Raw genomic sequence first — 18,312 nt, forward strand, 5'->3', positions numbered from 1 at the left:
CCTGCGGCTAGCTCGGTGTCTGCCCAAATGGCCACCAGTTTTGTGCTGTAAACTCAGGGCCCTGGTGGTATAGGGTGTAGGCACTGGAGGGAATCTCCTGGTTGTGGGAAACTCCTGCAAGTTGTGAAGAACATGGGAAAAGCACAGTGTCTGGGCCTGAGTGCATGGTACAGTTCCTAATGGCTTTCCTTGGCAGGAGAGGGAGTTCCCCAACCCCTTGCACTTTGCTGGTGAGGTGACACCCCACCCTGCTTCTGTTCCCCCAGCTTGGACTGCACCCACTGTCTGACCAGTCCCAGTGAAATGACTCAGGTACCTAAGTTGGAAATGCAGAAATTACCTGTCTTTTGCATGGATCTCAGTGGGAGCTGCAGACCAGAGCTGTTTCTGTTCGGCCATCTTGCCAGCAAAAATACCATGATTTCTTTCTTATCTGAAAATGACATTATTTTGTCCTCATTCTGGTTGAAGATTATTTCCTTTCAATATTTTAAAGCTCTTATTTCCCTGTCTTCTCACTTGTTTTGTTATTGGTGGGTTAGATTTTGTTTGATTTTCATTCCTTTGAGATTCATCTGTCTTTTCATTTTGGTTGCATTTTTCTCTTTGATTTTGGTATTCCATAATTTTGTAATGTGTTTAGGTATAGATTTATTTTTTATATTGCTCAGAATTTACTGAACTTCATGATTTTGAACATTTTTGTCTATAATCAATTCTGCAACAGTCTCAAATATTCTCCCTTTGAGCATTACCTCTCCCCCACTCTTTTTCTGTCACTGATTTCAATACATTGACTCTCATTCCTGTTCTTCATATTTTCCATTTCTTGATCTCTCTGTGCTGTAGTCTGCTTTATTACCTTGTATTCCAGTTCTTCATTCTCTTTCTATTAGATATGCCTAATTGCTTGTTTGCCTTTCACACTGAATTTTTAATTTTATGACTATTATTTATTATATGTAGAAGTTCTATTCAGTTTTCTAAAAATCTACCTGCTGGGTAGATTTGCTTGGTGTAGTGGCATGTGCCTATAGTCCCAGAGACTTGAAAGGCTGAGGCAGGAGGATCACGTAAGCCCAGAGTTTCAGGCTATAGTGCACCATGATAGCCTGGATACTATGGTATATGGTATCCTGGATACTATGGTACTATGGATAGCCACTGTACTCCAGTCTGGGCAACATAGCAAGACTCTCTCAAAAAAAACATAAACGAAAACAAAAACGATCTGCATTTTCATAGAGTATTGGCTTTGTTATATATTTTTCTCTAATCATTTAAAAAAATACTTCAAGTGTCTACTAACAATTTCCATCTTATGAAGTCTTGGGTATGTAATTCTTCATTTCTTGACAGCTCATTTTTGCTGTTTGTGGATTCTTTCACTAAATGTTCTGTAGTTTTGAACTGTGAGTCTTTCTTCAGTGCAGTTTTATATGTGTGAACTGTGCACAGCCAAGGTTGAGTACACGGTCCCCTAAAGAATTTTATATTAATTTCAGCCAGGTGCCCCAAGAATATCACTAGCCAGGGACATATTCTCATGTTAAACTTTGAGCTTATGGATTCCCAGATCATGAGGGCAGGGTAAGTTTGCACTCTAAATTTGTGTAATATAATTAGGAATTCTCAAGGAAGAACTCCTATACCCCACGCCACAGTCTAAATGGAGAAGAGTTGGCATCCTAACAATCTCCCTGTGCTGAAGGAAGATTTTTATTTTTATTTTTATTTTATTGTCTGGATTTACCCTTTTAGTACAAATGTAGCCCTTCAAGAGTTTTGGGTTTATTTATGAAGTCTCTGTTCTATCCTCCCCACCCCTTGGCAGGCTCTTTCCTGATCCCTTTATGGTTTAAGAGCCTAAGCCCCCAGATTACCAAGACTGACAACCTCCCTCCAGGTAGCTATGGCGTCAGCTTATGTACTTATATCTCTGCTTTTCAGTTCTCTTTTTCAAAGCAGAGGAGGGGTTTCAGAGGGTAGCTGGACATTTCCCTTACTTTCTTACCAGCTTAGGTATTCATTTACAATAAAGGTCATCAAATTTCACCAAGAATTTTTAAATGTTTTGTCTTGTGTATGTGTACACATGTATATGGGGGAACGGGGCAGCGTTGAGATAATTCATTTTGCCACATAGAATACCTTCATGTTCTCAAGCATATATATCTTGCCATGTTTATTTTTTGAATAAGCAATATGTTTATATGATATCAGTAGGTATACATTGTGATGTTTCACTCACCTGCCTTTACATATCTGTTTCCATTTCCCCCCCACCCTTTCTTGCCATATTTTTTTATAGTCAATGGGGCTTTTGATTTGAGTTTGAATTCACCGCATATTTTTAAATATACAAGTATTCACGGTGCAGCCAGGTTCATTTATGAAATGTTAGAGGCTTGGATTATCTGGGGAGAGTAATGTCCAGACAAATATATTAAAATGACCAATAAAATTGTAATGGATCAAAGAGCACCATTATATTCCTTGTGATTTTTGAAACCCACATGCATGTTTGTACTAAACAAAATGCTTTTACTAAGCATTTGTTTGTTTAATCCAGAAATCTTTTGAGTATGCTAGGCAGTGGGGATACAAAACTGAGTAAGTAAGCATTCTTGAGGAGATAAACAAGAAGTTAGGTTTAGCAATGATACATTTTGCTAGGGGCAAGTGGGATTTTACTAAGAGCAAGTGGAGTGGGAAGAACACAGGGGAGAGCATTACCCAGCTACTAGTCAAGATGAGTTGTACTGTGAGTAATAAAGAAAAAGATGATAAAATGGCAAGATTATATGTTTGTTTTATCCTTAAGATGGCACTATAAACTCACAATTCCTTCATAGAAAAAGAATACATAAAAATCACCATGATTTATCTGAAATTTCACTGAAACCTCATAAACTAGAATGGCTTTTGTGTGTCTGAGACTGTTATAGGTGCTCATATTATTCTCATTTAATCTTTGCAGCAACCCTAAGAAGCAGGAATAAGTCTTTGCCCCATTTTGCAGACTAAGGAAAGGAGTGGGAGTAGGTGTGAGTGACTTGCGTTCAGTCACATAGCTTGTAAGTGGCAGACCCGAGATTTAAAAGGACAGCGTAAATCCAGAAACAGTGTCCTTAATCACTGTGCTGTATTACCTCTTTATAGTAATCCATATGTTGAAAATCCAGTGTCATTAGAATTATTAGTTACAGAAACTCAGTTTTTTGGTTTTTTTTTTCCCCAGTTCTGGTTAAATCACACAAGGAAACATTGCCCTGGCATGAGACCAAGAAGTCACAGAGCCCAGGTCTTAGCCCTCAGAGTGTGAGAGAAGACATGAAGGCATCAGGGACACTGTGCAAGTGGGCGCTGTTGGTTTCCACTGCTCTCTCCAGACTGCAGCCAGGAGGCTGCCTCTGCCCTGCCAGGTCAGATGCCCCCCAGAGGCCCTCCCATAGCACCCTGGGCTTATGGCCATTTTGTATTTAGCACTCCAAACAGTGTTTACTGGTTTATCTCTCTCTCTTCCTCACTAATCTGTGAGCATTTTTGTAACCACTATGCTCAGTACAATGCCTGGAGCATAGAGTTCTCTAGAAATCTTTGTTGAACCTTTTCTTCCTCCATATTAAACCAAACCCTGCATCACAGGCACTATTTTCTCAGTATTCAGTTCTTCACTCCCTTCTATACACAAATAATCTCCATCCTAGACAGGAAATTATTGAAGAGAAGGCAATCTGTGTGAGAAAGCAATTTCCATTTGAAGCACTTGTATGTTTAGGTGCTGCTGAGAATTGGAATAAAAGCCAACACTGGGCTTAAATTGTTAAGCAGTATCTATTAGCTAGCATTTCTTCTCCCTGGGCTTTTCTAAATCTGAGAAACCTATACAGTGCTTACTATCCTTTCCATGTATTCATCCAGGTGAAATATAGTTAAAACGAAGGTGAAATATAGTTGAAATGAATGCCAGGGGCAACCTGGAAAGGGAAAAGAAGCATCAAACAATTGAATTTTGTCAAAGGAGCATAAATGAGGAAAGGTGAGTTAAGCAGCTCACTATCCACCTCCTTTTTTTCTCTTAGATTAACTTCAGGTTGTTTCTCAGCAACAACTGGTAATAATTACCTCCTTTTCTGCCCCAAGCCAATATCTGGTACCCCAACCCCCACTTCTTTTCCCCCAATTTCCAAAGTTGGCATCTCTAGTAGGATTCCCAGTTTAGCAACCTTAGAGGCAATTTTGGTAGCCAATAAATACTCTTGAAAGAGGGAGACTTAGAATCTTTGCCTAGAGTGTAAATTGACATTGAGGATGGAGCTGGTAGGAGAGCTATCACGTTCAGGAGGTGACCTTGTAAGGATAAGAACACAGATGTGGCAGCGAAACAGACTCTTTGAAAAATGTCTGAAAATAGTATTCAACACATGTTAGCTGTGATTATTACTATGGATTTATGTCATCAGCAAGAAGGCTGTTGAATGACTTTATTTACTCACCACATATTATAACCCCCTTACTAGGTATCAGATACTGTGTTGAGTCCTGAAGATACAATCTTCACTCCTTAATTCAGCAAATGTAACTGTAGCTCTGGACAAGAATAATGCTTTGGAGGAATTATGCCTGGCCTAGTATGCAGCTGAATAGGTCAACATCTTGAAATCTTCCTTCCCTAATGTTTCAGCTCTGTTTAGGAATTTCCTCCACTATAGACAATTAATCATAAATAGAATTTGATTTGCAAAATTTTATTATAAAATTTTATTTTCTCCATAAACCTCAGGATAATTTTTTGTTTTCTTTGCATTCAGAAAGATAAAGCTCTTAACAGATTAATTTTTGAGTTTGGACACTCTTGAGTGGGAAACCCTCCCAACTTCAGGGAAACAATGGACTTTTGGCTACACAAAGTAGTTAAGAGGTATGAGCCTTTGAATCAGACCAGACTCTTAAATTCCTCCATTTAACAGATACAAAATCGTGAGTAATTTCTTCACTCTTTTGAGACTCTGTTTCCTTATCTGTGAAAGAGTTAAAATATTTCCATCTTACCGAAGCAGGAAAGACATTCATTCATTCAAGTATTTTTTTGTTGCACACTTACTATTCCAGACACTTTCTGGGTACTGAGAATACAAAAGTAAACAAAACAGCAAGAAATCTTGTACTTTATGTTAGGATATGAGTTTACATTCTAATGAGATAAAAAATTGAGATTGTCTATGTGAAATAAAGCATGCTATAAAAATTATTGTATCAGTGGAGAAAAGGAAAATTAAGAGAAAAAAGTAATAATTATTGTATTAATGTATAGAGTGCTTATGTCACTAATAAAAGACTTAAGCATTTTGTTGTGGCAGAGTAGAGATTCAAATGAGAATCTGTAGTTATGTAGTGAAGATACTCTGATGAAGACAAATAATGTAGAAATGAGTTAATTGCTAGTGAAAAGATTTTCAAATTATTTTTATTAGGTAATTTTATAATTTCATAATAGCTGTTAGGATACACAAACATATATATACAATTTTCTAAACAAGTAAATAAAAAGCAGTTTAGTATATCTGCCTGAATGTATAGTATTCAAAATCTTACCAAAACATTTATTATAAAAATCAGTAAAATTGTTTAACACATTTATAAAAATTGCTGGGTATGTATACATAAACATTTTAAGCTTGCTTTACAAAAAAGAGTTCAATTTCTATCCATGTGCGCATAGTGACCTCAAAGGTAGTTCAAAGGGGGAATAAAGAAGGTAGCATTGCCTTGTAATACATCATTCATTAATACTGACTTACCTTTGGACATTCATGAAAAATCCTTTGTTATCACATATGGTGAAAATATTAAAAATTAATACTCCATTTCTATGAATAAAACATAGAAAAGAAGACTTTATTTTTCCAGACTAACTCATTAGCATGAAAGACTGCATTCATTCTGCAGATATTACTGACACCCCATATTATTTACTTTAAAAATATTTACGATACTTAAAATTCAAAAGGAAACCCACAAGACCTATTTTTCTCCCAATACATTCACTGAATGCAGATTTAAATGAGCGCATCTCATTTTGATTGTGCCCTTTGTGTACTTTAAAATGACTACAATATAGTACATTTGTATTTTTAACTGGTACCAAAATTAAGATGAATGATCTATGCAAAACCAGTAGCCTGTATTTCTAGTAACAGTTGTCATATGCAAAAAGAAAAAGCCCTGAGTCAGTATGTTTTTGCAAAAGTAATGAAGGAGGGTGCTCTAAAGTCATTTTATAACTTATAAAATTGTTAAGACTGTCCAGTATTCATTTGCTTTGTTTTCATTTTGATTGAAGAGAGGTATGATTTTCGTCTAGTTAATCCAATTCAGATCATTTCTTAATACTCAATTTCATTTAAGTCCTCAGAATGTCCTGATGATTGTTGAGTTGTATCTTCCATTTCTGTCAGGAAAGACAAATATACAATAACAGTATTTATTATAGAAAAATGTTTAATTTGTATTATTGTAGTTTGAAACAGTATTGCAAAGTCCATTTTCAGTCAAGCTTATATAATTGGGAAAAAATATTACCTCCACAGGGTCCTGCCTGAAATTTAATGTCATCAATGGCGATATCACTTCTTATCGATACTCCTCGAATGGCTTCAAAAATAATCTGAAAGAATAATATGTTTGAATGTAGAAATAGAATCATCCTGATAATACAGTGCTGGTCAGGGCAGATCCAGGCTTTGTAGATACAAAAACTTAGATTGCTCTTGAGGATCCCTTTAAGGAAAAGGATACCAAATTACAAATTGAAATCTAGAGATTAAAGATAATGTTTATTTGGAATTTAAAGAAACAATAAATTACTGAAGCCTTGAAGATTCAGGTCCCTGTCTTCTGAGATCTCTTTACCAATTTCCCAGAAATGCTTGCCTAGAAATGCTTCCTGGTGGTAACCTGGTTTCCTCTTCCCAGTTGGAATACTCTGCTCCAAGCATCCCCCAGCTCTCACAAAGGGTCTGTGAAAATGAGGTGCTCAGAAACTTAAATTTCCCTTGGCACTCCATAAATCTACGTCTGATACTGCTACTAGGTGGAAACATTTAATATGACTGATAATACCCATGTATGAACAGAAAAGCATAATAATGAAGTTTGCCAAAGAGAAGGGTTGACTTATGTTAAATACCACAACATCAAAGACACAGCTCAGGCAGAAGAGAGAATTAGTTTTATAACTTTGGATTCTGAGAAGAAAATAACTGATCAGATATTGTGGTTGTAGGAAAAATAGATTACTTAACCAGCTCTAAGGCTGTCCCAACAATGGTTAATAAATTACTGAATGGTCCACGGAGGCCCATGGGTAGTGAAAGTTGTTCAGAAGACACATTTGCTCTATTCATTTTATAAGCAAATGAGTCTTCATTGGAGTAGTGTATAATTTAAATTTTAAAAAGCCCATAAATTTTATTTAAACCCTTCCTAAAATTAAAGAAGATAAATTAATTAATATGTTTATAAAGTTACTTGAAATTAATGTTTCAAAGAAGCTTTAATGACAGACTAGTGGCAAAATACTGTTAATAAAAATTCTTTTTTTTTTCTTTTTATTATACTTTAAGTTCTAGGGTACATGTGTACAATGTGCAGGTTTGTTACATATGCATACATGTGCCATGTTGGTGTCCTGCACCCATTAACTCATCATTTACATTAGGTATATCTCCTAATGCTATCCCTCCCTCCTACCCCCTCCCCACAATAGGACCCAGTGTGTGATGTTCCACTTCCTGTGTCCAAGTGATCTCATTGTTCAGTTCCCACCTATGAGTGAGAACATGCGGTGTTTGGTTTTCTGTTCTTGGGATAGTTTGCTGAGAATGATGGTTTCTAGCTGCATCCATGTCCCTACAAAGGACACAAACTCATCCTTTTTTATGGCTGCATAGTATTCTATGGTGTATCTGTGCCACATTTTCTTAATCCAGTCTGTCACTGATGGACATTTGGGTTGATTACAAGGCTTTGCTATTGTGAATAGTGCCACAATAAACATACGTGTGCATGTGTCTTTATAGTAGCATGACTTATAATTGTTTGGGTATATCCCCAGTAATGGGGTGGCTGGGTCAAATGGTATTTCTAGTTCTAGATCCTTGAGGAATCGCCACACTGTGTTCCACAATGGTTGAACTAGTTTACAGTTCCACTAACAATGTAAAAGTGTTCCTATTTCTCCACATCCTCTCCAGCACCTGTTGTTACCTGACTTTTTAATGATCGCCATTCTAACTGGTGTGAGATGGTATCTCATTGTGGTTTTGATTTGCATTTCTCTGATGGCAAGTGATGACAAGCATTTTTTCATGTGTCTGTTGGCTGTATGAATGTCTTCTTTTGAGAAGTGTCTGTTCATATCCTTTGCCCACTTTTTGATGGGGTGGTTTTTTTCTTGTAAATTTGATTGAGTTCTTTATAGGTTCTGGATATTAGCCCTTTGTCAGATGAGTAGATTGCAAAAATTTTCTCCCATTCTGTAGGTTGCCTGTTCACTCTGATGGTAGTTTCTTTTGCTGTGCAGAAGCTCTTTAGTTTAATGAGATCCCATTTGTCAATTTTGGCTTCTGTTGCCATTGCTTTTGGTGTTTTAGACATGAAGTCCTTGCCCATGCCTATGTCCTCAATGGTTTTACCTAGGTTTTCTTCTAGGGTTTTTATGGTATTAGGTCTAACATTTAAGTCTCTAATCCATCTTGAATTAATTTTTGTATAAGGAGTAAGGAAAGCATCCAGTTTCAGCTTTCTACTTATGGCTAGCCAATTTTCCCAGCACCATTTATTAAATAGGGAATCCTTTCCCCATTTCTTGTTTTTGTCAGGTTTGTCAAAGATCAGATGGTTGTAGATGTGTGGTATTATTTCTGAGGCCTCTGTTCTGTTCCATTGGTCTATATCTCTGTTTTGGTACCAGTACCATGCTGTTTTGGTTACTGTAGCCTTGTAGTATAGTTTGAAGTCAGGTAGCGTGATGCTGCCAGCTTTGTTCTTTTGACTTAGGATTGTCTGGCAATGCGGGCTCTTTTTTGGTTCCATATGAACTTTAAAGCAGTTTTTTCCAATTCTGTGAAGAAAGTCATTGGTAGCTTAATGGGGATGGCATTGAATCTATAAATTACCTTGGGCAGTATGGCCATTTTCACACTATTGATTCTTCCCATCCATGAGCATGGTATGTTCTTCCATTTGTTTGTGTCCTCTTTGATTTCACTGAGCGGTAGTTTGTAGTTCTCCTTGAAGAGGTCCTTTCCATCCCTTGTAAGTTGGATTCCTAGGTATTTTATTCTCTTTGAAGCTATTGTGAATGGGAGTTCACTCATGATTTGGCTCTCTGTTTGTGTGTTACTGGTGTATAAGAATGCTTGTGATTTTTGCACATTGATTTTGTATCCTGAGACTTTGCTGAAGTTGCTTATCAGCTTAAGGAGATTTTGGGCTGAGACAATGGGGTTCTCTAAATATACAATCATGTCATCTGCAAACAGGAACAATTTGACTTCTTCTTTTCCTAACTAAATACCCTTTATTTCTTTCTCTTGTCTGATTGCCCTAGCCAGGACTTCCAACACTATGTTGAACAGGAGTGGTGAGAGAGGGCATCCCTGTCTTGTGCCAGTTTTCAAAGGGAATTTTTCCAGTTTTTGCCCATTCAGTATGATATTGGCTGTGGGTTTGTCATAAATAGCTCTTATTATTTTGAGATATGTTCCATCAATACGGAATTTATTGAGAGTTTTTAGCATGACGGGCTGTTGAATTTTGACAAAGGCCTTTTCTGCATCTATTGAGATAATCATGTGGTTTTTGTCTTTGGTTCTGTTTATATGCTGGATTATGTTTATTGATTTGCGTGTGTTGAACCAGCCTTGCATCCCAGGGATGAAGCCCACTTAATCATGGTGGATAAGCTTTTTGATGTGCTGCTAGATTCGGTTTGCCAGTGTTTTATTGAGGATTTTTGCATCGATGTTCATCAGGGGTATTGGTCTAAAATTCTCTTTTTTTGTTGTACTTCTGTCAGCCTTTGGTATCAGGATGATGCTGGCCTCATAAAATGAGTTAAGGAGGATTCCCTCTTTTTCTGTTGATTGGAATAGTTTCAGAAGGAATGGTACCAACTCCTCCTTGTACCTCTGGTAGAATTCAGCTGTGAATCCATCTAGTCCTGGACTTTTTTTGGTTGGTAGGCTATTAACTATTGCCTCAATTTCAGAGCCTGCTATTGGTCTATTCAGGCATTCAACTTCTTCCTGGTTTAGTCTTGAGAGAGTGTAAGTGTCCAGGAAATTATCCATTTCTTCTAGGTTTTCTAGTTGATTTGCGTAGAGGTGTTTATAGTATTCTCTGATGGTAGTTTGTATTTCTGTGGGGTCGGTGGTGATATCCCCTTTATCATTTTTTGTTGTGTCTATTTGATTCTTCTCTCTTTTCTTCTTTATTAGTCTTGCTAGCAGTCTATCATTTTGTTGATCTTTTCAAAAAACCAACTCCTGGATTCATTGATTTTTTGGAGGTTTTTTGTGTCTCTATCTCCTTCAGTTCTGCTCTGATCTTAGTTATTTCTTGCCTTCTGCTAGCTTTTGAATGTGTTTTCTCTTGCTTCTCTAGTTCTTTTAATTGTGATGTTTGGGTGTCAATTTTAGATCTTTCCTGCTTTCTCTTGTGGGCATTTAGTGCTATAAATTTCCCTCTACACACAGCTTTAAATGTGTCCCAGAGATTCTGGTATGTTGTATCTTTGTTCTCATTGGTTTCAAAGAACATCTTTATTTCTGCCTTCATTTCGTTATGTAGTCATTCAGGAGCAGGTTGTTGAGTTTCCATGTAGTTGAGCGGTTTTGATTGAGTTTCTTAATCCTGAGTTCTATTTTGATTGCACTGTGGTCTGAGAGATAGTTTGTTATAATTTCACTTCTTTTACATTTGCTGAGAAGTGCTTTACTTCCACCTATATGGTCAATTTTGGAATAAGTGTGATGTGGTGCAGAAGAATGTATATTCCGTTGATTTGGGGTGGAGAGTTCTATAAATGTCTATTAGGTCTGCTTGGTGCAGAGTTGAATTCAATTCCTGGATGTCCTTGTTGACTTTGTCTTGTTGATCTGTCTAATGTTGACAGTGGGGTGTTAAAGTCTCCCATTATTATTGTATGGGAGTCTAAGTCTCTTTGTAAGTCTCTAAGGACTTGCTTTATGAATCTGGGTGCCCCTGTATTGGGTGCATATATATTTAGGATAGTTAGCTCTTCCTGATGAATTGATCCCTTTACCATTATGTAATGGCCTTCTTTGTCTGTTTTGATCTTTGATGGTTTAAAGTCTGTTTTATCAGAGACTAGGATTGCAACCTCTGCTGTTTTTTGTTTTCCATTTGCTTGATAGATCTTCCTCCATCCCTTCATTTTGAACCTATGTGTGTCTCTGCATGTGAGATGGGTCTCCTGAATACAGCAAACTGATGGGTCTTGACTCTTTATCCAATTTGCCATTCTATGTCTTTTAATTGGACCATTTAGTCCATTTACATTTAAGGTCAATATGGTTATGTGTGAACTTGATCCTGTCCTTATGATATTAGCTGGTTATTTTGCTCGCTAGTTGATGCAGTTTCTTCCTCGCATTGATGGACTTTACATTTTTACAGGTTTTTGCAATGGTTGGTACCTGTTGTTCCTTTCCATGTTTAGTGCTTCCTTCAAGATCTCTTGTAGGGCAGGCCTGGTGGTGACAATCTCTAAGCATTTGCTTGTCTGTGAAGGATTTTATTTCTCCTTCACTTATGAAACTTAGTTTGGCTGGATATGAAATTCTGAGTTGAAAATTATTTTCTTTAAGAATGTTGAAATTGGCCCCCACTCTCTTCTGGCTTGGAGAGCTTCTGCCGAGAGATCTACTGTTAGTCTGATGGGCTTCCCTTTGTGTGTAACCCCACCTTTCTCTCTGGCTGCCCTTAACATTTTTTCCTTCGTTTCAACTTTGTTGAATCTGACAATTATGTGTCTTGGAGTTGCTCTTCTAGAGGAGTATCTTTGTGGTGTTCTCTGTATTTCCTGAATTTGAATGTTGTCCTGCCTTACTGGGTTGAGGAAGTTCTCCTGGATGATATCTTGCAGAGTGTTTTCCATCTTGGTTCCATTTTCCCCGTCACTTTCAGGCACACTAGTCAGATGTAGATTTGGTCTTTTCACATAATCCCATATTTCTTGGAGGCTTTGTTCATTTCTTTTTACTCTTTTTTCTCCACACTTCTCTTCTCGCTTCATTTCATTCATTTGATCTTCAGTCGCTGATAGTCTTTCTTTCAGATGATCGAGTGGGTTACTGAAGCTTGTGCATTGGTCACGTGGTTCTCGCCTTATGGTTTTCATCTCTATCAGTTCTTTTAAGGACTTCTCTACATGGTTATTCTAGTTAGCCATTCATCAAATCTTTTTTCAAGGTTTTTAGTTTCTTTGCACTGGTTATGTAGTTCCTTCTTTAGCTCTGAGAATTTTGATAGACTGAAGCCGCCTTCTCTCAGCTCATCAAAGTCATTCTCCATCCAGCTTTGTTCCATTGCTGGCGATGAGCTGCCGTTCCTTTGGAGGGGGAGTTGCTCTCTGATTTTTTGAATTTCCAGCTTTTCTGCACTGCTTTTTCCCCATCTTTGTGGTTTTATCTGCCTTTGGTCTTTGATGATGGTGATGTACTGATGGGGTTTTGGTGTGGATGTCCTTTCTGTTTGTTAGTTTTCCTTCTAACAAGCAGGACCCTCTGCTGTAGGAGTTTGCTTGAGGTCCACTCCAGACCCTGTTTACTTGGGTATCAGCAGCAGAGGCTGCAGAAGATAGAATATTGCTGAACAGCGAGTGTTGCTGTCTGATTCTTGCTCTGGAAGCTTCGTCTCAGGAGTGTACCCTGTCGTGTGAGGTGTGAAGTGTCAGTCTGCACCTAGTGGGGGATATCTCCCAGTTAGGCTTCTCAGGGGTCAGGGACCCACTTGATCAGGCAGTCTGTCCGTTTTCAGATCTCAACTTCCATGCTGGGAGATCCACTGCTCTCTTCAAAGCTGTCAGACAGGGGCGTTTACCTCTGCTGAGGTTTCTGCTGCTTTTTGTTTAGCTATGACCTGTCCCCAGAGGAGGAGTCTACAATGGCCAGCCGGCCTCCTTGAGTTGTAGTGGGCTCCACCCAATTCAAGCTTCCCGGGAACTTTGTTTACCTACTTTAGCCTCAGCAATGGCAGGCGCCCCTTCCCCAGCCTTGCTGCCGCCTTGCAGTTAGATCTCAGACTGCTGTGCTAGCAATGAGGGAGGCTCCATGGGTGTGGGACCCTCTAGGCCAGGTGTGGGATATAATCTCCTGATGTGCCGTTTGCTAAGACCCTTGGTAAAGCACAGTATTAGGATGGGAGTTACCCAAATTGCCAGGTGTTGTATGTCTCAATTTCCTTTGGCTAGGAAAAGGAATTCCCTTCCCCCTTGCGCTTCCCAGGTGAAGCAATGTCTCACCCTCCTTCAGCTCTTGCTGGTTGGGCGGCACCTGTGGACCAGCGCCAACTGTCTGACACGACCCAGTGAGATGAACCCAGTACCTCAGTTGAAATTGCAGAAATCACCCGTCTTCTGTGTTGCTCCTGCTGGGAGCTGGAGCTGTTCCTATTCAGCCATCTTGGGCATGCCCCCCTGTTTATAAAAATTCTAAGGATCCAACTTGTGATGGTGAATTTTAGGTGTCAACTTGACTGGGTTAAGGGATACCCACATTGCTGGTAAAGTATTATTTCTCAGTATGTATGTGAGGGTGTTTCTGAAAGAGATTGGCGTTCGAATTGGTGGACTGAGAAAGGAAGATCTGTCTTCACCCAATGTCAGTGGGGAATATCAGATTGGTTGAGGATGCAGATAGAACAAAAAGGCAGAGGAGAAGCAAGTTTTCTCTCTCTTCTGTAACTGGGACACCCGTCTGCTTCTGCCCTTGGACATCAGAACTCTAGGTTCTTCAGTCTTCAGACTTCTGGAACTATACCAGTGGCACCCTAGGTTCTCAGGCCTTTGGCTGCAGACTAACAGTTTTACCATCGGCTTCTCTAGTTCTCAGGCCTTGGGATTTGGACTGAGCTATGGTACCAGCTTTCCTGGTTCTCCAGCTTGTATATAGCATATTATGGGACATCTCAGCCTTCATAATTATATGAGCCAATTTCCTTAATACATCCCCTTTCATATCTCTCTCTCTCTCTCACCTTCTGTTTCTGTCTCTCTGTTTCTCTCTCCTCTATTGGTTCAGTTTCTCTGGAGAATCCTGATTAATACACAACCCTAAATGAGAATCCAAATAAATGGCAAGAAGAGGGAAAAAAATGTCCTAACACATCTAGATAGGAGTGCAGATAATAAGACTTTTGGTTCTCTGAACAACAATAAAATCTGTTTTTTTGGCCTTCAAGTCTGTAATGAAAAGAATAATAAAATTACCTGAAGGAATTATATTCTGAATAGTCTATGATTTGGCCAAACACTTGATTTTATACAACTTTCTCCTCTGAATTTTCTTAGTACAGTAGTGATCACCATTTTATAGTACTATGATTTCCCCCTTGTATTATAAATATGTAGTAGTACCTTTTCTTTTTCTACATTGACAATAGGATTAAACCGACTTATCTTTGCACTTTAAGACTAACCAAATCTATTGAAATCAAATAGCTACTGAACAAATACTTGTTTATTTAGATAATAAACATAACAAAAGGTAGGATTAAACAAGATAATACATGTCCTTGGTTCCCAGAGTGTGTGCTGAGGTACCCCAGGGTGCCCAAGTACATTCACGGGGTGCTATGGATAGTTGGAAATTTTAAGGGAAACAAGGCAGTATTCAGTATTTAGCAGACACCATGTGACCTGCTAGCTCAAGGTCAAAGTTTTAACATGGGATTGACCTATATTCCTTTTGATAACATGTCTTCATTGAGCTGAGTTTTTTGGTAGCTGCTGCAATTAAAAGCAAGCATTATGTAGAAATCAATGTGGAATATAAAATAGGGGTAGTGTATCCAATCTGATTCCACGTTGGGAAGTTTGTGCCCAACAGGTATATACATTCTGTTTGTTAGTACATAATTTTGGTTAAGAATTAGATAAAATATTTTTATTTTAAGTATTTTTTTCAAATGGCTACTAAGTTGTTAGAACATAAATACTGAAGTTTTTTGAATCCAAATACTTAATATATGAAACTGTTAGGTGTTTCTTTTGGTCTTGGGGCACCAAGAAAAAATTACTATGGGCATCATAAACAGGAAATTGTGGAGACCTGAATCTTTTTTTTTTTTTTGAGACAGAGTCTTGCTCTCAGACTGGAGTGCAGTGGTGGGATCTCAACTCACTGCAACCTCTGCCTCCTGGGCTCAAGTGATCCTCCTGCCTCAGGTGCCCAAGTAGCTGGGGCTATAGGCATGCACCACCACACCTGGCTAATTTTTGTATTTTTAGAAGAGACAGGGTTTTGCCATGCTGCCCAGGCTGGTCTCAAACTCCTGGGCTCAAGAAATCCCCCCACTTCAGCCTCCCAAAGTGCTGTGATTATAGGTGTGAGCCACCGCACCTGGCCAACTTGAGTCTTAGCTGAGTATGCAGTGCATAGAAATTCCTAGTAACTGTTAAGCAGTATAATTAATAATATGATGGATGTAAATATTTCAGTGAGCTGGGAATTTGTATAACACTTTATTTCAATGGCATCAAAATCTAAGAAATTAAGGAAGAAAAGTCATGAAAGTAGGGGAGGAGCAGCAATCAAGGAATCCTTTTGATCAATAGTGAGTCAGTTTCTGCTTAGCACTAATAAATCCCTTAGGAGGGAGCATGATTAAAAATTTGCCATTTGGTGCATTTCTTTTTCCCACAGGGATAATCTAATGAGTGGAATGCCTTCAGGAGGCCACCCACATATTATCCCCAAAGGATCAATCTCAAATGGCAGCAGTACTACCACACTCTAAATACCATCTCTACCTGCCCACTTCCCATTGATGCTGTACACATTTACTTCCCTAACTCTGTTCTCTTCCCTGAACTCATCTCATATCCTGTTATTTACTTATACCCATTTGGATTTCTAATAGACATAAAAAACTTAACATTTCCCCCCAGGAGTCTATTAATTTTCTTCCTGCACACACTGCCCTTACTCCAGGTCTGCTCTGTCTCAAGTCTTCCTCATCTCAATAAATGATATCTGAATTCATTTTAGCAACTGCTCATGCCAAAAGCTTTGGAGTCATCTTGATATCTCCCTTTCCCTCAGACTCCACATTCTATACATAAGAAGTCTTGTGGGCTTCTGATGACATCTGCTCACCTCTGCTGCATAGCCTATGCCACCACTCCTTTTGCCAGGACTACTGCAGCAGCCCCCAAAGTCTCCTTGTCCCATTACAGTATAGTTTCCAGATAGTAGCTGGAGTGATCACTTCAAAATCAGATGTTACCTTAAAGCTGTATGATGACGTCTTACTGCTTTTGGGATAAGTTTCAAACTCTACCACATCTTCTAAGGATTTTCATGATTATCACGATACTTCTTTGACCTCACCACCTGATCAACTTGACTTCTTCTTCCTCTTATTTCCCCTCCCCTTCTTCTTATTTTTAATTGATAAATCACAATTTTATACCTTTATGGGGTACAATGTGATATTTATTATATATATACATAAGCACACAAAATGTGGGATGATTAAATCAAGCTAATTAACATATCCATCACCTCACTTATCACTTTTTGTGGTAAGATGTGAAGTCTACTTTCTTAGTTATTTTGAAATATGCAATACATTATTGACTACAGTCATCCTCTGTTCAACAGATCTCAAAAATATATTCCTCCTGTTTATCTGAAACTTTGCAGCCTTTGACCAACAACTCCCCATTCCCTCCTCCTGCTTCCCCCAGCCTCTGGTAACCATCATTCTACTGTCTACTTCCATGAGCTCAGTTTCAGCTTGACTTCTTCATAGCACTTATTATCTGATGTTATACTCTCTCTCTCTCTATATATATACACATTCATATATATACATATATACATATATGTGTATATACACATACATACATATACATATATACATATGTGTATATACACATACATACATATATACATATACACATGTATATATGTATACGTGTGTATGTGTGTATGTATATATTCATATATACATATATACACCCATGTATATACATACACACACATATATACACATATATATACGTATTTATTTGTTGTTTGGCTTGGTTTTTTTTTTAGAGACAAGGTCTCAATATGTTGCCATATTGATCTCAAACTCCTGGCCTCAAGCAATCCTCCCACCTTGGCCTCCCAAAGTGCTGGAATTACAGATATGAGCCACTGTGCCTGGCCTTGGCTTGCATTTTCCTACCTCCTCCCCACTAGAATGTAAACTCCAAACAAATAAGAACTTTATATATTGTATTCATTGCAGTATCTTCACCTAGAATAGCAAATGGACAATACATATTTATTGAGATGAGATATTTTGATCTCAACAGGAGCTCAGTCTGGATGCCTGATGTAGCTATTGAGAATACCAGTTCTGCCATGGTGATATGAATTAGTGACTAGGGAGACTTAGGTGAGAATATATTGTTAGAACAGTGATAATATCTTATTTTGATACTTTAAAGTTTATAAAACCCTTTCACGTACATAATGTCCTTTGATTCTCACTCTAACTCTGGCAATGTCAGCACAGCTGACTAGGAATTATTACCGCATTTTGAGAATGTATAAACTTTCTCAGACAGTAAAAGATATCTTGAAAATCATGCAGTGCTTGTGACCATCAGGCCAATGAGGATTATTTTGGAATTTCTATGGTGGGAGGCAGTGTTAGAACAGTGGTTTAGGGATACAAACTTTGGAAGCATGCACATCTGGTTCTCATTCAGCCACTTATCAGCCAGACATTTACTTTTCCCCACCTGTAAAAATGGGGCAATAGGATCAGGTGAAAGAACTTACGTACAGCTCTTAGCACTGTAAGTGCCTGGCATGTAGCAGTTGGCTGATCTATGTGCATATGAGTGTATCTGTTTTATTAGACACTAGGATGTTTTGGGGCAGCTAGTTCAGCCTGGTCTCCCTGCCATCATTTGGATTCCTGAGGGAATCACTAACCCAGAGGAGATTCTTATCTGTTCCATTCTAAGCCAAGGGGGAGGATTCTGGAGTCTTCTTCCCAGATTGT

General features: G+C 38.4%; 1 protein-coding gene and 1 long non-coding RNA gene across 4 annotated transcripts in view; one reads left to right on the forward strand and one right to left on the reverse strand.

The window, feature by feature from the left end:
- The window catches only part of LOC117098487, a 53,558-nt gene that overhangs the window by 20,594 nt on the left and 14,652 nt on the right, over positions 1–18,312 (forward strand). Inside the window, exons 2-4 of the long non-coding RNA XR_004443433.1 lie at positions 3,242–3,425; positions 3,925–4,042; positions 4,815–4,924. This is a non-coding gene — a long non-coding RNA (uncharacterized LOC117098487). The remainder of the gene's footprint in view (positions 1–3,241; positions 3,426–3,924; positions 4,043–4,814; positions 4,925–18,312) is intronic.
- The window catches only part of MAMDC2 (MAM domain containing 2), a 183,422-nt gene continuing 170,555 nt past the window's right edge, over positions 5,446–18,312 (reverse strand). For all 3 annotated transcript variants that reach the window (XR_004443432.1, XM_033237121.1, XM_033237122.1), the window contains exons 13-14: positions 6,586–6,670; positions 5,446–6,454 (exon numbers count right to left, since the gene is read on the reverse strand). Coding sequence is in view for 2 of the 3 variants with exons in the window: in XM_033237121.1 (XP_033093012.1) it covers positions 6,390–6,454; positions 6,586–6,670 (150 nt within the window). In the remaining variant the exon portion in view is untranslated. The remainder of the gene's footprint in view (positions 6,455–6,585; positions 6,671–18,312) is intronic.

The sequence above is a fragment of the Trachypithecus francoisi genome, unplaced genomic scaffold (genome assembly GCF_009764315.1).
Source record: "Trachypithecus francoisi isolate TF-2019V2 unplaced genomic scaffold, Tfra_2.0 Lachesis_group16, whole genome shotgun sequence".
NCBI lineage: Eukaryota > Metazoa > Chordata > Mammalia > Primates > Cercopithecidae > Trachypithecus > Trachypithecus francoisi.